We start from the raw sequence: 23,762 nt of genomic DNA on the forward strand, positions 1-23,762 counted from the left end.
GGGCACTCTGGCATCCCAAGTCAGCTCTTAACCATCGCGCCACACAGCCGGCCCCATGATGGCATTCTTTATCCTACTATTTTGTCATAATGCCTGACACATTTATGTAAACTCTGGTAAGGAGGGTCTATAAATATTTGTCAGGTAAGTTAGATAATTAATTCTTCTTTTAAGTCATATATCTTATCAAAATTATTTCTAATATTTTATCATTTTTGTTACTATTGTGAATTAAACCAATATTTTCATTATACTGTATATTTTATTATACCTACATATTTTAACTGGCTTTTTAAATCTTATATCTGTTTACTTTGAGTTTTGAATATTTCCTTTTGATACCTTCTGAACACGTCTGTACTAATTGATTTTCAGTTTTCCCTCTTGGGTTTTCTATATAAATAATCTTCTATTCTTATGTAATGATAATTTGGTCTCTCACTTCCAATATTTATCTCTCATTGTTATTTCAGGTCTTATTACTTTGGCCCGAAATTCCAAAGTTGTAGAGGACAATAATAGTCTTAATAATAGTGGTCAAAGGCAATCATTTTGCTTCTTTTTTTTTTTTTTTTGTTCTGTTTTGTTTTGTTTTTAGCTGAGCCATCCCGCCACCTGTTGGCAGCTCACGGCTGCTCAGCTCGGGCTGACTGGAACCGCTGTTGCTCAGAGCTCAAACTCTTGAGCGAGCTCTTAACCAACTGAGCCACTCAGCCGGCCCAATCATTTTGCTTCTTAGTTTAATAGGAATAAAACAGATTAAAAGTAGTTTTATCACAACCAAACTGACTACTACTAGTGAATAGTGAATACTGAAGAGTAATATCTAATACCTAATAATCAAGAAAATCTCTTCTTTTAGACTTTCATGTGTAAGAAATATCAAATCCTAAATCAAAGCCTTGCTGACTTTCAAATTGTATATGTCCACTATAGAAAATTACTGAGTTATTACCATAAGATCATTTGCTCGTGAATCATGATAAGTCATGAGTAATAATAGTTTTTGTACACGATAATCATGGTATTTCTTTTTTTTTCAATTGTCTTCAACAATTGTACTTATTAAATGAAAATTTGTAGCACGTCAATTTCAACAGAAAGCAACAAACGAAAATCTCTGGTCTTAGCAAAGGAAATTGCTGTGCTTCTCTAGGATGGCATTACTATTATTATTTTAATCTTAGGAACATTGTGAATGAGATAGCTGATCCTCTTTACTTCTAACAAGTATATATGAGCCCTATAAAATATGTTTTGTATATTCATCTCAATTAAGGCTTCATCGCCTGTCTCTTACATTTCTTTTTGATCTGTTTTACCCAAACATTCTTTTACACTTTTTCTTCTGTTATAAATATTTATGTAAGGCAAGTCATTACACTTCTAGAGTGGGATATAAACAAACAAATAAGTAGATTACCAGTTCAGATAGTCAGGATTATTAAGACTTTCAGGTTATATAAGATTTTTGTTATGCATTCTTAGTTAACTACCCAAGAGCTAATTTCTATGAGACGTAGAGTCTAGCCAAAAGTGGAAAAATAATAATTATGATAAAGATCAAGAAAAATTATTCTAAACATTTGTTATTTTTATTATCTCATATTTGACTCTAGTTATCAGTAATTATACAATAATTGTATCACACTAATGGCATCACCAAGATGAATTCAATCTTTGAATTAGCTGTAAAAATTAATAATTCCTAATCCTCAGACTGTTATGTTTCTTAAATGAGGAAAATATTTTTCCCAGATAGTCATGTTGAAAGGTTTATGACTATCTTATATCTCAGCTATAATATTCTAAGGATTCTACAGTGTTTGCAGATATACTGAATTACTAGCTAAATCTCTATATCAGAAATCTTGTATTTCAGGTGGTAGAAATCACAGGTCAACCTAACTCTACTATATTTAAGTGTTAAAGGAGGAGCAGGAGGCATGAAATACACTGATTTCTATGACTGAAAGATCCACAGACAGGACTAACTTTAAATACGCTTGACCCAACATCTCACACACTTCTCAGTTTTCTGCAGTCAGCTTTATTCTCAAGTTTACCTGGTGTTCTACTACCTACATGTACCATGCCCTCAAGGGCTAGCTCTTGAGTAATAGCAAAAGGCTCAAATGTCATTACAGATCTTAAATCACGCTGTCCTGAGAGACAGTGAGTGCCTCTTCCACACAATTACTGGGACTCACATGTTTAACTTGGCCCAAATTGCATTGTATGCTTACGATGAACCAAAACTGAGGTCGAGGTAATATCATGGGTTGATTGGCCTAAGTTCTCATTTTTAGAACAGGTATGGATTGAGAGAATTTTCCAAGGGGAAAAAGAAAAATGGGGGAGAAGGAACACATGCTAGATAGCCAACCAACCAATGTCCATTCCAACCCTTATATAATGCATCAATACAACCATTCATGGGAATTATAGTAATATTGTATTATTTCACTGATTGTAAGTCTAATAAATATTAAAGGAAATAGCAGTATCTTCCATGTTTGTATGATCTCAAATTTACTTTGGTGGAGATGGCATTAAGGAAATACCTGAGAATAAATATAATACAGCAGATTAAACATTAAACTTTGGAATCAATAAGAATTTAAAGTGAAATGAACATGCACTATGCATAAAAGTCCTGCAAGAATTATCTGTTTTTCAAAGTTTGTATATGTGTTATGAGAGAAAATACACAGATTGGTTTGGTGAACCAGCAGCCTTAAGTGAAAATTAGGACTCTTAGGAGTGAAAACCAATTTTTTCCTCTTGCATCTATAACTCTGAAATTATAATGAAGGTCAAAGGGAAAATATAACTTATTATACAAAGATTCATTATACATATAGCTTTCTCACACATCAAGTGCAAAAATCAAAATACGTTATCTATGTTTTTAAAAGTAGAAACTGTTTTATTATTTATGGGGAGCAATAATGGTAACTTAGCTGCAAAGTTGCTGCCTTTTGCTATTTTCTTGCTGACATGAATTTGTGGATAACTTCCAAGATAGAAGTATTGGCATTAAAAGGAACACAAGATAACACTCAGAAAATAACTGGGGAAGAAGTAATGACAAAGTGTTGGCATTATGAAGGCACTGTAAAAACTAAACTCTGAAACTGATCAGTAAAAAGAAGTCATATAAAACTGACATGGTCCCGTCTCACACTGAGCAATTGGGACCTTTAGAAATGAGATTTGCTCTAACCCAAAATGTCAGACCATTTTGTTATGGACAAAGGGCAGAGAAATGACATAGACACCAAAAAATGAAAAGAAAGGGAAACTGAAAGAAAGGTGATGATAGAACGTTATCAAATTTGCATATTTCTAAAAGAGTTCTAAAATCTCTATGACTTTTTCCTTTTAAAAAATTGCTTTGAAAAGTTCATTGACAATCTGCTGGATGTGGTTATGATGAGGTGTCCAACTGAAAGGACTGATGATGATGGCATCTCTGTTTTGTACTTTACTTCTCAGGAGCGCAAATTTTATTTTACGGGTATTTAACTTCATAACAAATAAAGCTATCCCTCATATATATAGATGAGTCTGCTGATCTACAATCAATATTTCATATTTTTGCAGATGCTTTTCTGGTGCTGCCAACAGTTTCACTAAGCCAGGCTCTCTGTTAATCCAATTTTCTTTTGTGACTAAGTCCATATTTCCCAGAGAACATGCAGCAGCAAGGATACAACCTGAATATGAAACTAATGTTTCCATCCAGGCAGAGTCTCTCTGTTCATTTGAGCATCTACTCCACTGAGTCGTCCTTTACAGATTATTTTACCTTACTCACCCCTCATAAGTTGAACAGAAAGCATTTAAGGTTTAAGCAAAATGAAGAACAAAGACTGTGTGCTACTCTTTTCTAAATTTAGTGACAGAAATAAATCATATCTCAAAGCTCTGAACATGTCATTAGTTTTGATTCTTAGAAGTTCTATTTTAATTTGGACCATTCAAAATTTAGGATTTGGAAAAGTTTGTTCTTAGATTCAATTCAAGTATTGATTGAGCATCAGCCTGGGGCACGAATATAACTTGAAGATGTGATCTTCAAGAAGATTAAACTTATTGGGAAGATGAGATATAACCCCATGAAACATTAGGAAATTCACTCTGGAGTGAGTGGTACAGAGTTTGAAGGGGGTAATGAAATATTCAGGAAACCCTTCATGGGTAAGGTGGGACTTAAGTTAGGCACAGCTGGGATAATAGTGATCAATTGAATAAAGGAAAAATGGGGAGAATATGTAGGTGATTCTGGGTGGAAAAACTCAAAGAAAAGTTAAAAAGCAGAATAAGCACATGCTGGTACAATTTAGTGGAATTGGCAGAGCTGATGACAAGGTTGATACTGGAAACAACATTGGAATTAGGTATAAACTGTAAAGCAGTTGCACATAGCTGAGAGCCTTGAATACCAGGAAAGAAGTCACTGACGTTCCCAAGGGCAGATGTGACAATGACAAAGACAACCTTACAGAAATACTCATTAGGTGGTGGTTCAGAGATATATTCACATGAAATGATACAGGTGGCGTTGAGGCTGGTCAGAAAACTTTTTCTGTAATCCAAAATGTTATGTGTGATCAGAAGTTTGACTAGGGTGGTAGCACTGATTATGTAAAGAAAGGGGTTAATATGAGATGTATTACAATGGACAGGTTTAATTAGTTTTTGAGACTCACTAAATGTTAAGAAATAAGAGGGGGAAAAAAATCAACAGTGGCTTCTAAATTTTAAGCCAGAATAATTGGGTGAATAATAGCTACCTTATAACATATTGGTGAAACACAGGGGAAGGAGGGGAGTTGTGACAATTATAAAAATCACTTTTGAGGAATGTACTGGCTGTATTTGAGGTAACTTTTGCAAGTAGTCATGTCCCCAGTTGGCATTTGGAAATACTGTGATGGAATTTGGTGATAATATTCAGATGAGACCATAGCTTTGATGCCCATTTTTTTTGTTAGAAGTAGTAGCTAAAGCCACAGAATAAAGATATGCCCCCAAGAGTATAGTTGTATGTGTGAAGAACATACCAGTAAGCCAGAGACAGCTTGAGGGAGCACTGAATGAGAAGGCAGGAAGAAAAGGGAGAAAGAGGAGTCAGTATGTACATTTGTGTGTAGGAAAGAGAGGGAGATAAAGACAGACAGAGAGACAGAGAGAGACAGGAAGCAGAGAGAGAAAGAGAGACAGAGAGAAAGAAAAAGACTGTCACTGAACTTTAAGGAGGTGACTTTAAGGAGAAAGCAACAGTACAGAAGGTCAAAGACCATGAATAACTTGGGGACTTGAAAATTGGTCAGCTCCAGCCCTCTGTGGTACAACAAAAGGTTCTTGATAAAGAGCAAACTTTATCCTCTTTTTGCTGAAAGTTAGACATCTTTCATTTGGGAGGGGAGAAATGAAATATTATGTTTCTGTAAGAAATTTAATCTGCACAATCTATCTTTGATATTCTTTTTTAAAGCATCCACTTCCCTCATGGTAAAAATTTGGAATTGCATCATAGCTGCAAACTGATTTTTTTAATAATAATTTGGTCATAGTCATCTAAATTTCATCTCCTAGTGTGATAAATTAAAAAGAAGTTGCATTAAAAGATTTATTTGTCCCAAGTTTTCTTCTGACATGACAGGAGCAAAGAAGACATTTTTAATCAATTCAACTTTTCTACCAAAGGACAATATAATCTGGTTAACTTTCCTATCCATCAGAGGCACAGGGCTTTTCGGACGTAGGTAGAGGTTTATGAGCATAAAATTGAGAACAATTAGCACTCAAATTAATGTTACATGAGATTCGACATCTGGTAAGTGTTTCGTCATTTTGGGTCATAGACCACCTGCTCGGCTAAATGTTCACACAACTGCAATTTGCTCTGCATACAAATGGAATATGAATGATACCTTAAAACTTTTTTCTCTCAATTTCACAGAATGTATGTAGGAAACTCTCACATTTGAAACTTTGACTAGAAATTAATGAATTAATTAATATTGAACACCCATAGGATGAAACGTATAGGATCAAATGGAACAGAAAATACTTCCATTTTTGCAAGCCATTTTATAATAAATTAGCCATAGTGCTAACATTAGTTTCACTCATCAATTTAATCACTGCCACTCTTAGTATTGGTCTCCTCTTTATACATCCAACATTTAAGAGCAAGAAGATGTCAACCTCTCAAAGTCTTTGTTATTTATAAAATAGAGCCCTCAAACATCTGGCTGTTTCTGGCAATAGAGCTGCACCAGCAAATGCCCAATCTCAAGATGCCTCCAGCAATCCACTACAAACACTAGACCATGCACAATACACCCTATCTATTTTGAACTTCAGGACTCCAGCCAAGCCTCCAAGAAAAATTCAATGTAGGCCTAAAAGTCTTGGAGGTGTCCTCTCCAAGCTGGAATCTTCTCTGGTGCTGACAGGAGACTTTAGGGCATCTGAGATCCACAATTCTATGTCAATAAGTTAGATATACTTGGTGGGGCGGGGGAGGGTTAGAACAGCTATAAAACCTATCCACACCCATTCAGGGGCCCTCTGGTCATGCAGAGTTACCCAGAAAGCCAAGGACCTCCCCAAAGGACAACCCCAGACATCATCGCCACCATGGACAGGAGGTCCTGGGACCTTCTAGGCCAGGAGTCGCAAACATGTGACTCTGAAATAAAATTGAAAATGAAAATAAAACTATCATAGTTTCATTTATAAAACTTTTAACGGTTTTTATTCACATAATGGTGATTATGTAAAAATATATTTATGGCTCTCGAAAATTTTTAAATTGTTGTAAGGGACAGGATTGGCTCTTCTAGGGGTCAGCAAACTTTTCAGGCTGAACGTACCCAAAGAGCCGCATGTGGCTCGCGAGCCGCAGTTTGCCGACCCCTGTTCTAGGCTAAGGAGCAAAACCAGATGAAAGAGCTGACCATAGCCAGGGAACAGCTCTAATTTTATCAGCTTTAAATTGTGCTTCTCAGTAAATTTTAATTTGAACAAAGGATTCTACAGCTAAAGAAGGGTGGGCGGGGAGGGTCAATAAAAACACTCATGGTTTACTCTGTCAATTTTTTTAAAATAACTATTACAGATAAACGGTGAAGGCTATATCACTTGAGTTCTGATTCAACATTAAAAATGGATCTTCAACTAAATCATAATTCAAGGATCTTTAGAATATCATCTTTTTCCCTTTCTGGCAGTGCTAAGTAGGGAGAGCTCGTTAAACTCTCTGTTCGTCATCCTTCATTTGAGAAGTCTTTTACAATAAACCAAAGCCTTATTCTTCAGAATGGAAATAAAGGAAATGGACCTGTATTCCGAGAGCCCATGGCTGACATTTGTCCCTGTCCCAAAGGTAACCCAGGCTAGCGAGCTGAAAGCAGGGCGCAGTGGGCAGGCGTGTGGTCTCCAGAGTCACTGCCCAGGTGTGAATCCTGCTTTGTCCACCTGCAGGCTGTGTTCTCAGGCAGGTCATTTCCCATCTGGGGACCTCAACTTCATATTTGTACAATGGGGATAACGTCACCAATTTTGTAAAGTTTTCATGAAGCTTTAAAAAGACAGTGCACACAAAATACTTAGAACAAGGTAGGTAGAAAATAAGTACTCAGTAAACATCACCTCTTCCGGTCATTAAGAACTGAATTTTTTTAAGAACTGTTTTCATGACACTTGAGTCACTTCCTAGTCTGATTACAAAAGCCAGTACATTTATCATTTCAAATTTCCTTTGCAACTAGGCAGGATAGTAAACTAAACTAATTCGCCTTACATTTTAATTCTCACTTGATATTTTTTTTCGTTCCTTTCATATAACTTTATTTCCTTAAATCTTAAACTACAAACAGAAAAATCAGATTCTCTTGAAAAGAGTCACAGAGAAAAATATTAAGGCTGCAAACTGATCCTGAATTTTCTATTATTTTGAATATGGGGAAATGCTATTTAGCCATATTTTATTACTATGCTGTGTGTATATTTATATTTTAAGAAACATATAAATAATGAAATATGATTTTGATATATCAGCTGTCTGACCTTTAATGCACATATTTTTACTTCATATCTTTAATGCTTGTACTTATCATTTTTTTCCAAGTACAATTCCTGAAATCTGAAAAAAAAAAATACCCGGAAAACAATAATATGATAACAAAGTCTTTAGTTCTGTTTCTGTTGTATTTCAGATCTTCAAGGACTCCACGTGTTGCCTCAGACGGCTAACTGGTTATCTTTTCCTCCCCAACAATATCTCTTGACTCTTGGGTTCAAAAACAAAGAAGATGGGAAATTTTTGGAAAAAGTATCAACTAGGAAACTGCCAACATTTACAGGTAAATCACCTGGAGTTCTTATCTTTCAATACTTTTATAAGGCAGGAGTTGTCCATTATTCATCAAGTCTTATTCATCATAATGCCTAGTATATAGTAGGGCCTGGGCCCTCCAAAATGTTTGTTGGGTTATAATTAACTCCTTCCAATCTTCTCTGTGGGTTAGTTAACAATACCTAGAATTCTGGTTCCAGGAAAGCTTCCCACAAAACCAAACACAATCCTAGAGTGTCTACCTTCCTCACTCCAGCTGTCCCACCCCAAGCACACAATCACCAATGTCTATTCATAGGTCCCTTAAAGAATGCAAGCTTTTAGCATCATTAATTAGCAAATGTAGAAGATAATTATGCCATAAAACTATTTTATGAAATGAAAAATATAGCCAGTGACAACCTTAAATCACTTAGATTATCTGCTATTGCATTACTATCTGTTCCACTCTTTTCTTATATAATTAACCAAGAGCTTAGATCTCCTAAAGACTATTTTAATTAAATGGTGTTTAATAATTCTAGTTGAAACTTTCAAGAAAATATTCACAGGGAGTTGAAGTCTCAAACTTCTGGGCTGAATTCATGACCAGGTTGAATTTATTCCTTCAGCTCTACCCACATAATTAAGGATTTGTGTTTTGTTTGGCACTGTATCCTCTGAGGCTTATCTCAACTTTGAGCTACATTCAAAGTCAATGGGATCTGCACACTTGAATAATGCCTGGGAGGAACAAGACAAGAATCAGACACATTTATGACAACATTTTTTCACAACTCAGGAAAAACATACTCTGCAGAGAGAGGTGAATTGTTATAGGCTGTCTCTTAGATGTCTCAATCACAAAACACAACAAAATGAATAAATGATAGTCTCTAAAGGACAATGTCTCCTCTGCCTTTCTCCTCATCAGTCTTTCATTGTTATTCACGTGGTCTAGGAATGGGACTGGTTTCTATACTAAAGATTTTATGTCTATTAACATTGAGATATCTGTGTATAGCTTGCCAAAGAAAGCATTTTGAAATGGAAGTCTGGAAAAAGTAGTATAAAAGTTTATTGTTACAATTTTTAGAACATAAAACTCCCTTCTGTCTGCTGACCAGAGAAGACACAGTGAGACAAATGGAGACAATGGGGAAGAGAATCTTGCCAATATTGGATGTTATTAGAAGCACCCAGTTGAATGTAGGTATATGAGTTTTTTGTTAATATTTGTCTAATGTACAAATATTAGACAATTCTAGATGGATGCCAAGTTTATGGTGCAAATATTTCAAGTACTGGAGGATTTTAGAAAGCTTCACGGTAAACCTCATTTGCAAAAACTAACCCACATTTAGCTAATGATTTTATTTTAAAACATATTACAATGCTATGCTTTGCCATTTCCTGCGTTTATAAGGCTCGTGTCTCTTCAAAGAGCCTTTTCTTTGTGTCTTCCTGATATCTACTTCAAGGTTGCAGTGAATTTCTCACCTCAAATCAATAACAAATTTCTAGCAAATACAATGTTTTCCCTACTTCATGTATTCGGCCACTGTTTAAAACCATCCCATTACCTACATGAGAATTCAGAGCTTTTCAAGCTCGTGCCGCTACACCACACCAATAAACTCAATGCTACTCTGAACATTGGCATTTGCTCTTTGTATACCTCTAATGTAACTTATCTAATCTCTTTTTCTGATCCAGGAAAAATATGCCTTTTGACTTTTCAGTCTTAAAAAGCCCAAAAGAAGACCTGAATTGTGCTATTTTACAAAATGTAAGCCATTGTATTCAAAGTACATAAAGGAAACTTCTCATTCACAAGCTATAAAGGCTGCAGATTCCTCTTTTTTAATACACTAGCTCCCCTTATCCTAGTTTCTCTTTCTGTGGTTTCAGTTACCTGAGGTCAACCATGATCCAAAAATACCAAATTGACATTCCAGAAATAAACAATGGTTAAGTTTTAAATAGCACAGCATTCTGAGTAACTCAGTCTCTCTCATCACATAGGCATTGTATCATCTCACATCTTTACAAGAAGGGTTAGTAAAGTACTATAGGATATTTGGAGAGAGAAAGACCACATTCACATGATTTTTATTACAGTATATTGTTATAATTGTTCTATTTTATTGTTAGTTATTATTGATCATCTCTTACTGTGCCTAATTTATAAATTAAACTTTATCATAGGTCTGTAGGTATAGGGAAAAAAGTATATATAGGGTTTGGTTCTATATGTGTGGTTTCAGGCATCCACTGGGGTCTTGGGACATATCTCCTGAGAATAAGGGATGGCTATTATATTTTTTGAAAGGCCTATAAACAGGAAATTTTAAAGAATTTTCTTTTTGTGGATTTTGTATTACATCATTGATTTGCTGTTCTTACCTTACAAGTGGAACCAAGGGGGTCATCACAAATAGCGACTTAACATCTGTTCAGCAGTTTGTCTGCTCAATAACATTATTCAGGATTTTAGAAAAGCTGTAAAACCCTTCATCTGTTTGCATGATTTGCAAGTCTATGCATTACAAATACAAAAGCACATTTTTTTCTGATTTGCCTACCCTGTATCTCTCCCCTCCCCACAACTGTGTTACACCCAATTATCTCTTCCGTATTTCTATTAATAAGAAATCCATCTCTGTCTTAATCATCTCAGGCTGTCATGACAAAATACCACAGACTGGGTGGCTTAAACTACAGAAATTTTTTTCTTACAGTTCTAGAGGCTAGAGGTCCACCATCAGGGTGCCAGCATCGTCAGGTTCTGACGAAGGCCCTTTTCCTGGTTTGCAATTGGCCACCTTCTTGCTGTGTCCTCACGTGGCAGAGAGCAAGCCCCGTGATGTCTTTTCTTATAAGGGCGCTAATCCCACATAAGGGCCCCACCCACATGACCTATCTAATTACCTCCAAAAGGCCCCATCTTCAAATATCACAGTTGGGGTTAGGGCTTCAGCATATGAATTTGGGGTAGACATAAACATTCAGTTCATCTCTGGCTCTACTACAAAGTTTGGGGACTGTTCTTCAATTCACCCTGTATTGCAAACTCCCCCAGACAGACAGACAGACACACACACACACACACACACACACACATATACACACATACACACACAAACACACACACACACACACACACACACACACNACACACACACACACACACACACACACACACAATTTACCCACCTCCCCACCCTAATTACAGACCCACACACATCATCGTCATCATCAGGCCCTTGGAAGCAGTGAAAGCCTTGCTAACAAGACCATCGTCATGTAGCTTTATTTCACCCCGTCTGCACATGCTTAGCCTAGAGGAACCAGTGTGTTGGATGTTGTGAAGTTGATCTGGCCTGGCTTTTGGGGACGATACTTGCCCTACCTTGTCACTTGTCAAGGAAATGACCGCATCATCTGTTGCCAGCTCAGTTCTCACAATGTGTTGTGAATGCAGGTTGTGTGCCTATCTAAGTATTATGTACTTTTAAAGTGTTCTTACCTCATTTTCTTCTCACCTTTCAAAGGACATTCTGACCACTTGAAATTCGTATATGCATGTATCTTTATGTGTCTATAAAGGAGATTTTAAAACCTTATAGTAATTCAGATTCTTAGCATCTAATTAATAACTCAATCTTCTTTAGAATGAGTCGGTACAACTTTGCTAATTGCAAGGAATTTCAACTTTCCTATGTTTGCTTCTATGGAAAAATAACAGTTTTTGAAAGACTGTCTCAAGGAGTTTTAATGGAATTGAAGTGAGTGATCCTAAAAGTACACAGGGACCCACAGTAGACCCAAATATCGGCCTCTAAGATTTTTATTATATGCCCAACCATAGCCTCATAAAGCAGGACTGAATAAAATTGTCTGCAAAGGTAACCTAGCTTAATGAAGCAAGTAATGAGTTGCTGAGTAGAAATTATTCCTACGTGGTACCATTAACTATGACCCAAGCATCGCTCAGTGGTGTTTTTAAGATCCCTTGAGGTCTGTTTTTTCTTGTCAGATATCAAATGTCATCCACTTGAAAGCTTAGGCATTGCATTGTCCCTATCAGCTGTTACCCTATTTTGTGACACCTGTAGATGAAGACTTCGGTCAGAGTGTGTACTCTGGCTACCCCTAGGGCAGGTCACTTAGCCTCTGAGCTGTTCTTCTCATTTAGAAAATAGGCTGACATCTGCCAGGCCCACTTTGCAGAGTTGTTGTGAGACCAAAGGTACATAATTCATGTTGAAATGCTTTGTAAAGTATTACAAACTGTAGAAGTTTTAATTATTTGTATTGGTTTTAGTTTGCTTTGATGAAAGGACTGTTTTATAGACCTTTTTCTTTATACAAATTGTGTACTTTGAAATTACCTATTCTTTTAAAATGAAGATTGTGCGAGTATCCTGCAGATTTCTAATTTTTTTTCTTAGATCACTGATGTGTTCAGTGTCACAAAAGTTAGGTGCCTTTGTGCTTTGCATCACAAAAGCAGAATTGAAGGTGTCATCTCCAGCCATAGAGTAGATTTACTGCACACAGTAGGACTTTCCAGGGAACATGAATGTTCACGTCTTGCCATAAGGTGTGGTAGACACAGTTGGGCGTTCTGGTATGAGAGAGGTTTCTATGTGTTAAGCAGTGATTCTCCTTACACTCTGACACCAGTTTTCTTTTTATCTTTACAGATTCCTTTGTTAGGCACATCAGACATGGCCAAACAAGAATGATTCTGGCATTTTAAGAATTATAATCTAAAATACCCTACCACTTCCTTATCTGGTGGCTTTCAATCCCACTGAACCTCAACCCTATTCAACCAGTAACTCTGCTTAAATGGTATTTTTCCTTCTCCGGATCTTTGTCCTAATTATTTCACATGCTACTGGATACCCCTGTGCTTTTCCATTCATTAACTTTATTGGCTGCTGTCAGTTTCAAACCTTATGTACTGTGCTTCCTAGGCTAAATGTTAAAGAGTTAAAATAATAAAATCTTTTGCCATGCATGAAGCCTCCTTCACAGGCTGGCTTGCCAAAAAATGACCTAACTAACCATAATTTTAATACCTCATTAATTTTGCTTTTAATTTCCTCCGAGCAAAGCATAAAAAAATGTTTACACATGCACATTTGAAACAAACGATAATATGTGTCTCCTACCCCTTTCTTTTTGCAGTTAATGTTTCTATATGTTATATTAAATGGAAATATATTCCAAACACTTGGGCTGTGCTTTTCCATGCTATTATACAGTGCCACTTATTTGACAAACATTTATCCATACCTGCTATTAAACCTAGGCAATTCTGACTGAAGCCTTCATTTGAACTTGCTATTTACCTAACCTTCATTGTACCTATGTGAGGTTTTAGCTTCAATCATCACCACTTTATTACACTCTCTCCAGCAGCTCAGGAGCCCTTTGATCATTCCTGAAGTCACATTGGCAAGGCTACTTCCCTTTAGATTTAGCCCTTGCTAGCATTAGATGATTAAGGCAATTCCAATATTTTTTATTATTTCCTTTATTTTCAGAAAGCAACAGCATTAAAACATTCCTGCTGGCATTTGATATTAATTTTTATTTCTTTTTCACTTTGTCTCTCCAAGCCCCTTGCCTTGTATATGTAAAATATTCATCTGTCATTTCCTGATACACAGTACTGCACTGGGCTGGTGGCTGGGGGAGGATGGGTGACTATTAGCAGTCAAGTATATTCTTTTTTCTAGTGTTTGATTTGTGTCGAGCATTTCCTGTTTTGTTATGCCTCCAACAATCAAGCTAACAAAGCACCATTGCCTTCCACTAGTTTTATTTTCCTAATGTTTTGGAAAATTACACTGATACATTATGTTCCCGAGCAGGCCTCAGTTGTTTCTGCTCTTTGGAGTTGAGTCACTATACCACTTCCGTACAACCAGCCCCATTGTTTATTTTTTTTAAAAGACAAAGAAAGCAATTTTTTTTCTTCAGAAAGGAAACTGTTTCTCCTGCAACTTGCTTTCCTCTATTTGACAGAATCCCATTGTTAGCTACACGTTTCAACTAAATGGGTAGGCTATTTTGTCAATTTAGAAAAGGGACTCCAAATCCACAGTTTGCAATCATCGCTCCTATAGGTTTATAGATTTTCAGACAAATGATTAATCTGAGAGAACAAATTAGCAGGGATAGAAGGACATTACTCGAATGGCATAGATAGGTGTAGAGGCAAACACAATGCCGCAGTGCTCAACCTTCCTCTATTACCCAGATTCTAGAAAAGTACCAACCTCTAGAGGTTGGTGTCAATCAAAACATGAGTGTGACATTTCAGAAAGAACTGCTTTCCAAATTCAAGCTGAAATTCAGATGCTCTTTAGTAACGCTAGTTTCTAATGATTTTTCTCTTAAGAAAAGGTTCTATTTTAAGAAACAAAAAGTATGTCTCCCTTCTGTAATTTCAGTGGGGGCAGGGAATCTGTTTTATAAGTATGCACAGATGAAAATGGTCCTTGCTCAGCTACTAAGCTTTAAGGTGATAGTTTGTTCTTCAACTTGTTTGAGATATTTGAATATGTGTGTGTGTGTGTGTGTGTGTGTGTGTGTGTGTGTATGGGGGAACCTAGCTAAAATCCATATTTCTAGAAACAAATATAAAGATATTGTCTAACATATCTTTATGACAGTTTCGTGGTTACCAGAGGGTAAAGGGCAGGGGGTGGTAGAAGAGGAAAAAGGGGGTCAAATATATGGTGGTGGAAGGAGATCTGACTCTGAGTGATGAACGTATAGTGCAATATATAGATGATGGTTTATATAAAATGTACACTTGAAACTTATATAATTTTACTAACCAATGTCACCCCAATAAATGTAATTGAGAGAAAGACAGACAGACAGAAAGAAAGAAAGACAGACAGACAGAAAGAAAGAAAGAAAGAAAGACAGAAAGAAAGAAAGACAGACAGACAGAAAGAAAGACAGACAGACAGAAAGAAAGAAAGAAAGAAAGAAAGAAAGAAAGAAAGAAAGAAAGAAAGAAAGAAAAGAAAAGAGAGAAAAAGAAAGAAAGATTATGATTCACTGAGTCAGGCCCAGAACCTGGTTAACACAAAAGCCGCTTGCTTCCAGTGCAGCGGTCCAGGAGGAACCATGCTCTAAAGGGATCCTGGGCAGCCAGACTCCATCTTCTGAGCACCAGGATGTGGAATGAAATTGCCAAACTAAATTCTCATATGACTTCCAACTTCTCATCACCCTCCAAACAGTAGAAAGTCAGGCTTTTAACTGTGAGAGAGCCCCTTTTGTCAGAAATACTTTTTTCTAAATACAAATGGGAGAATTTTATTATAAGCTTTGCTTCTCCTATCAAACATTACAATTCGTTTTAAACTTTTTAGGGAAGGTAATATTTCCTCTTTCATGGCTGGCAGTAGCAAACACATAAGTGGGCCACCTTATTAGAAGTGGGCCCCATTTTAAGAAAGCCCATAATACCAATAGATTCATGGGGGTTGGTGGTCGTCCTTAAAAATATAGACAATAGTTTATTTCAAGATAGATCATGTCAGTTGCTGGGATGGTCCTAGGAGTCAGAATAAAGTGCTATAATCCCACAAGGAGAGGAGCCAGAATCCAAGGTCATCCAATGAGAACTAAAGACAAAAGCAGAGCTAAGGTTCGATGTAAGCCATGGGGGTACACAGAATTCAATGTGCATAACATTTTCCAGGGTTCAACTTACATTTAAAAATATTCTTTTACATAGGCAAGATAGTGGGTAACTCTTGGATCTTATGATGCCTTGGTGACATCGATAGAGTCCCCCCACTCTAAACAGACATAATTCTGCAGGATCGCCACAGGGAGAGTGGGGCACAGGTTCAGTCCCAGTCCCCTTTTTCTTCTCAGTCCAGCTTCTTTACACAGGGTCACCTGATAAACCTTGTCAATAGTCCTGCCAAGTGTTCCTTCTTATACACATTTATCTATTTGAAGGAAGGGTACAGATAATCCTCTAAAATGACAGAAGGAAACATTTGTTTGTACTAGATACCATTGCTTCAAAGGATGTAAATATAACAAACCCTGGCTTTAATCTCCAGAGAAAGGTCTATTTCTGTGGCATTGTTCTAAAACGTGTCCTTTTCCTGGGATGCTAGGGGAGTTGCCATGCGTGTTCGGGAGTGATGGAGAAGTTGCAATACGCCAGCCTCCTCAGCCAGCTGCAGAGAGTGAAGGAGCAGTCCCAGGTGATCCATCAAGTAATGGCAGAGCTAGCAACCATTCCCTATCTACAGGACATCAGTCAACAGGAGGCGGAATTGGTAAGCATTTGTTTGTCTTTGTTTAAGGCTTTCACAGGCCCTGAGCCAACAGAAAACTGATGTGATCTGAAAGAAATGTGTCATAATAAATGTAATCTGAGGGCAAACTCCCCAATCCTCATGAAGTGTTCTAATGAAGAAATTGGAAAATGCAGAAAAGTGAGTGTCTTTTTTTTATTTGCTCTCATTGACTAGCTTCCATTTTTTATATCAAGAACTGTGTGATGTATTAAAACGTGGGAAAGAGCTGATTATTCATATTGTGTGGCAGGCTTTTTGTTTTAAGTAAACTTAAGTTTCAATAAACTGTTTCTTAAACTCCAAGGTATGTTCACATATGATTCTTTTCTATGGAAAACTGAGAGGCACAAAAGTAATTGCTGTATAGAAAACCAAGCCTACAAAATCCTCTTTAGCGTTTTCTTATTCACTTCCAGTGTCACATATATATTGGCAGCGCTGACACACACATACACTAGCACGTTTAGATAAAACAGTTATTTTATTTGAGGAGAAAATGTAGTTAGTTAAACGGCTGCGTTTTTAAACTCAGGAAACACAGAGGCAGTCAGAAACTAGTCGAAGGAATGTCTCGAACAACCTTCAAACAAATTTGTACGCAATAATCATAATTAGTACTAGGAATGATAGCACCTTGTTTGAAAACAATTACTAAAGAGTGTGCTGGCCATTCATGGAAAGGCCAGACATACTCTATATGGATATCCTAATGTGTTAGGGAAGGGCTCTTTACTTGGAGGCTTTAATTGAAAGTAGGTAAAACTAATGATAGATCTGAATTGAATGCACATAGCCAGGGTAAGAACAGCCCAAACCGATCACTTGTGATTTCCAGATAACTCAGGAACCCTCCTTTTCTGAATTTTCTAAGTTATAATGAATTAATCAAGAATGAATCAACATTTATAATGTTCATCTGAACTATAGAAGGATATTAACTAAATACTGATATTCACAGGAAGCACACACAATGGCCTGACTAGCCAAATAATAAAACTATCCTTACTAAAGATAAAAACTACAGGGAAAGAAAAAGTCTATGAATCAAGGAATGACTACGTCACAATTGGCAGCAACACTTTCCAAACCTTTACGGTTGCGGGCAGCAGAATGCTTTCTAAAAGGCTAAGTGTTTATCCTGCCATTCGTAAGGCATTCAGGGCTGCCATCAGTATGGAGCTTTCAAAGTGCATATTACAGCCAATTTTAGATGATTAATGCTCCTCGGAGATAAGAGGAAGCAAAGAAAATGTGAATTTAAGAAGCTGGCACAGTGTTGCTCCCGTCTTTCTGACACACACAGGCAAGATTTAAATGAAAAATACAGGGGACGTTTCTGCTCTTAGGTCTTCTTAACCACACGTCTGCGGCATTCTTTTTTCTGGAAATACTTGTATTTCAAAATATACACAAAGCATGCCAAACTAGCATTATTGATATCCCTTACTAACATGTTAGTGCAGCATTCCACTATCTCAAACCTTGGAAAATAGGATTCAATGGGACATTTTCATAAGTTATATGCATTCTAGAAAACAAGTTTTTTAATGTATATGGATGTCTACGTATGTACAGGCCAAATATTTTAAAATCATGTACCTTGCAAGATTTCATCACCGTAATAGATGTCACTTTTCACTTCTAAGCATGGGTTAATCTAGACAATAAATTCTAGTCATAGCTTTTATGGTACTTTATAAATAGTGACTGGTCAATAAAAGTTATGAGTGACAACTCTCTGCCCTTCTGCTTAAGCTCTGCAGTAGCTAAAGTACAGAAAGATTATCTAAGGGTTCATACCGTTTGATGCCACAGTGAGCTGAAATGGCATTTGTTCTTTTTTACAGAAATTTCTTTTTTAGCTTCGACTGTCACATAGCTTGATATGGCTTCATTACTTGGCAGCCACGTATGCAGCATGTGTATAAGACTGCTTTAAATTGGAAAATGGCAAAGGGCAGAATTTTTTTAACTTGCCTTTGAATGGAACCTAAAAAGAAAACTTGGCTATTTTGAAGTTTTAGAGAAGAAAAGAATAGTAAAAGAGCTAAATGAACTAGATCCTTTAAGAGCCAATAAAACAGCACAATGTTAGAATTGTCCTCTGGTGAGCTTTTGCATGATGCCTAAAATTATGATACATTAGCCTCAGGAGAAAAAAAACGTATTCACATACTGCCTGCCATTTCCTGAGGGAATTAACTACCTCCTTCATTCTTTACAACCCAAATCTGTTTTTACAAAACATCAACGTTTAATGCATTAAAACCTATACGTTTTCTACAAATTTTCAAGAAGAATCTCTTCATTGTTTCAGTATTTTATATGTGCAATAATACTCGGTAATGACTGAAGCGAAGATGAGGTAGCAATGTTCATTGTCGGAAAGATGAGTAATAAAATCATCAGCGTACAAATGATTTTTTAATTAGGTTTTAATCTGTGTATTTAGAGAAGTTATTTCTGTGTGAAATCCACACTGATAATTTTTATCTTGGTGCCACAGCTGCAGTCACTAATGGCAGATGCTATGGACACCCTTGAAGGAAGAAGAAACGATAAAGAACGTGTGTGGAATACAATCCAAAAGGTAAAACTTGCAGCTGAAGGGAAAAGACATATTATTCTTAAAGAAAATGTCCATCTTTGGTGAAATTTGTTTAGAAGATAAAAAGAAAAGGAAGTCCTTCGGGCTGATTCATTATTTGTTCCCTCTTGGTAAAATAAGTGCAGCTCTCTCTAGAATCCAAATCAAACATGGATTTTTATTTTAACCTCTTCTCTCAGGTCTGCTTCTTTAACAACAGACTGTGGTCATATGCTTTCATGAGTCTTCTTATATGCTCATTTTCATATTCTATTTTCATCACCTGCTTCTTCATTATTGGTAATTATAGATTTTTTTTAAAGCCCTTCCATCAGTGTTTTAGTCCACACCCCAACCTTTCCCCCCTATTTTCTGTCCACTTGAGAAAAAAATGACTACATTTCAGGGAACTGCAGAGCAACTAGCACATTGAAGTTTTGTGAGGAGTTGTAACATACTGGTTGTTAGAAGTACAGGGGCATCCCTTCACTGGCTACCAGAACTTAAATAAAACAAGCACCAAGATGTACCTGGCCCCAGGTATGCAGGAAACTTGTGTGATACTACACAGCCCTCTGACAATGTAGGAATGAGTAATATTGAGTCTCCAGTCCAGCTAAAAGTAACAAATTCTCATCAATCCACTCCCCCTTCAGTCTCCTCCAATCAGTGTAAGAACCCACCAACGGAGAATTGGTGTCAGGAGATGTGAGAGAAGCAAAAACAAGAAGCCCTCAGTTTAAGAGGTAACAGTCAGCCAGCCGTGAGGGATTCTGGTACATCTGAGGAAATGTGTGTCTCAGTAATCAATTCAGAGGCCCTATGATAAATGTATAAGATAGACACCAACAGAACTCAGCAAATATTTGTTGACTATTTACTAGGCCAGAAAGAACACTAGGTGTTAAGGATATTGGGCTGGGCAAGACAAACACAGGCTCCATTTAGATGGGCCTTACCACGTAGGAAAGAATGCAGTAATTAAACAATTACTTATAAATTTACCGCATACTATAGTAAAGAGTGGATGTTAGGATCTATGGAAGCAAATAGGGAAATCTAATTTGGTCTGGGAGGTCAGAAAAGCCATCTCTGAGAAAGTGATATTTATACCACATTTAAAGGACATGTAGTCATTTTCCAGGTAAAGAGGGAGATTTCTAAACAAAGGGAAGAGTTTGTACCAAGGATGCAAAGAAAGCATGGCACATTCGAAATCTGACAAAGGCGCAGGAACATATTTCAAAATGAACTGCAGAGGCAGGAGAAGTCAAATCACAGAAGGACTTTTAAATTATGTTAAGAATTCGAAATGTTTCAGAAAGTGTTTTAGTGGAAAACGTGTGTGAGACATCTCTAGGGCCACAGTGGGAAGACAGAACAAGGGCTACAGAAATGTGCAGAGGTCCGCTCTAAGTGCTGGTTTGATCTACGGCAGAGCACGTAGAGGTGGAGGGAAGCAGATAGATATAAGAAACATTCAGGAAGCCAAATCAACGGGCCCTGTAGTTCACTGGTTACATATGAGAGTTTAGTGCACAGAAAGAATTAAGAATGATGCCCAGATATTTAACTTGAGCCATTGGGCAGGGGATAGGGAGAGGTTTGCTAGTGCCATTTACTAAGGAAGACAACACTGCTGGGGGAGCAGCTTTTGGTGGAGAATATAAACCCCCTCAGAATCCAGTCGTGAGGCAGAAACCACGCCAGATATTGGAATTTAATAAAGAATGGTTAACTAGGTATGAAATTGTTAACTAGGTAACTGAAAAAACAAAAGGAACAATAATTGATCACAAAGGAACTAATTAAAATAAGGATCTATCATCCATTAGAGCTGGGAAATAAAAGAGAAGAGGTTGGAATTACTAAAACAGGAACTTGGAAAACGGACCCAGCTGGGCCAACACTCAGACTTCCCACTAGGGGGTGCTGCTTAGCTGATGGTGCTAGTACCTCCGAGTTTGGAAGAGGGGTTACCCTTCCCAGAAATACTTGCATTTGCACAGTAATGTAATAATGTTTTTGTTTTTCATAGTATACAAATAACATTTGTACAGTAATATTTGTATTTATAAATCTAAGTGGTAATAGAACAGTACAATTATGAAATTTCAATGTCCAGCCAAAAAGGTGGAAGACAGATTGTCATTTATCTAGATCTGTCTACATCTTATAAACAACCAGCAATACGACCTCTCTCTAAGCTAGGTTTTTGATGCCCACATTCATAGGAGCACTTAGCCCGTGGCTTCCCACTTTGCCTCTATTTTAGTTACTTATGGCCATGTTACAAATCACCCCCAAATATATAGTGGTTTAAATCAACAATTCGATACTCTCTCTCTCACAGTTCTGTGGATTGACCAGACTCAGTTAGGTGGTTCTTGCTCAGTGTCTCTCATGCCATTCAATCAGAAGGCTTCTGTGCATGGGGCTGGGGCCAACTGAAAGCTAAAATGGACTGGACTCCAGGATGGCTGACAGGTGACGCTAGTCAGCTGAGACAGTTGACAAGAGCGCGTTAAAGTGGTCTCTCCCTATGACTTAGGCTGGGTTCCACAAGGAAGTATTTCAAGAGAAAGAAAGCAGAAACCATCAGTCCTCTTAAAGGCTAGGCCCAGAGTGGGCAGAGCAATTTCCACCAGATCTTCAGGTCAAAGCAGTCACAGATCAACCCAGATTCGTAGGGTTGGAGGAATCGATTCCACTTCTCCATGGAGAAGACATGTGTTCAGTGACAGTAAAATGATAGTGTCCATCTTGGAGACAAGCTCCAGCAACTGAGCTATGACTCTGTGCCTGGCCTGGAAAACTTACTTGCAAGCAAGCAGGAGTCAGGAGGATAGTCATGTCAAGGCCACTGCAAAGCCACTCTGCCCAACTGTTGGGTGTCTAGAAAGCCTCACTGGTGAGCAGCCAATCTTTCCAAATTAAAAGCCCTGGTAATGATCCTAGCTTTCTAAATGGAAGCGCCTGAGAGGTCTTTAGGAAGATGTGAATGGGAAGGAACAGGGTGCCAAATTTTTCCCAAGGGCTTTTAATTTGGTTAATGTGACTCTACAAAGGATGATCCTATCACTTTCAGATAATTCCGTAGCAAGTAAGTAATTTTCTTTTATTGCTACAGAGTTAATTTGCGTGTGCAGAAAAAAATAATCTAAAAAAAAAAAGAACTAATTGTACAAGCTACACTGTGTTCTCAGCCCACTAGAAGTTGATATCAGCATCACCACCTCTGAGATCTGTTATCTGTAATAGAAACAGCTGTTGTACCTAATGAAAACACTTGAAGTTTTCATTGGAAGCAGCGGAATTATAGCAGCACCTCCTTGTTCCACGTAGTTATAGAGGCTGTCAGGATCCCCATTAACTAACAATTTTTGGGGCTCCACTTTGTTATAGGTCTATAAAAAGGCTATCAAGATGAAATCTGATTCATGAGTACTGACCTCCTGTCTGTATTTTGTTTTCTTTGAAGGTTCCCTAAGAACCCAGAAAGTATGAGACAATTGTGTGTTTTCCTAATTTGCGAGAACTAAAGTACATTCTTTATAGACTTCTTAGGAAGTTGGCTTTTGTTTTGGTTTGACATTACAGAGTATTATTTTCTTTCCAGTAATTAACTCAAGAAAGACATATGTATGTTGGCTTTGCTGTGCATATACAAAATTAAGCAGGTTAGTCAAAACAAGGGGAATTTTCTTGTGCTGGCAAGTCCCATGCCACAGAAGGACTCTTTAATTAAGATGATCACACTTTGCTTAGTTTTAGTCTGTAACAAAAATGCCTGAGAAATCACCCCCTTTTGAATAACCCACAGGTCCTGTTAACACGCAGCTCATTCATGCACTCATCAATCATTTACCCGGCACCTCCTCTGCATCAGACACTGTTAAAAGCAGGGACCTCGTGATGTTTGCATTCTACTAGAGAAAAGTAGGCTATAAACCACCTAGAGAAATATGGACTATGTTAAAAGTAATAAATACCATGGGTGGAGGACACAGGAAAAGAAAATGGAAAGTACCAGATGATTGCAACTGCAATAGAATAGTCAGGGCAGGATTCATTGAGATGACATTTGAAGAAAAACCTGAAAGAAATGCAAACCATGCAAATATCTGGTGAAAATCATTCAAAGGAAATAACAAATGCAAAACCCGGAGATTGGAGCGTGCCTGGCATATGAGAGGAACTGCAAGGAGGGAAGGGTGACTGGAGTAGAATGAATGAGAATAATACAAAGTGAAGTGAAAGACCAGAGGACGTAATGCTTTGTCAAACAAGAAAACAATCTAAGCTTCTGAGTTGAGAATAGATTAAAGGGGGCAAAGGTAGAATCAGGGAGACTAGTTAGTCTATATCATTGCAATGATATAAGAGAGTAATTACGGTGGTTTGAACCCAAGGTTGGATGGCTTGAGCCTTGAACCCAGATGATGGCACTCAATGTGAGAAGCTGGTC

At 37.3% G+C, this 23,762-nt stretch overlaps 1 protein-coding gene across 1 annotated transcript in view; it reads left to right on the top strand.

Annotated features, from left to right (window-relative positions):
• Positions 1-23,762, top strand: part of SPATA16 (spermatogenesis associated 16) — a 218,101-nt gene that overhangs the window by 177,723 nt on the left and 16,616 nt on the right. The window contains 4 exon segments of the mRNA XM_019660518.1: positions 8,235-8,381; positions 9,450-9,562; positions 16,522-16,686; positions 19,214-19,297. Coding sequence (XP_019516063.1) covers positions 8,235-8,381; positions 9,450-9,562; positions 16,522-16,686; positions 19,214-19,297 — 509 coding nt within the window.

Source organism: Hipposideros armiger, unplaced genomic scaffold (assembly GCF_001890085.2).
Source record: "Hipposideros armiger isolate ML-2016 unplaced genomic scaffold, ASM189008v1 scaffold_320, whole genome shotgun sequence".
Taxonomy (NCBI): Eukaryota; Metazoa; Chordata; class Mammalia; order Chiroptera; family Hipposideridae; genus Hipposideros; species Hipposideros armiger.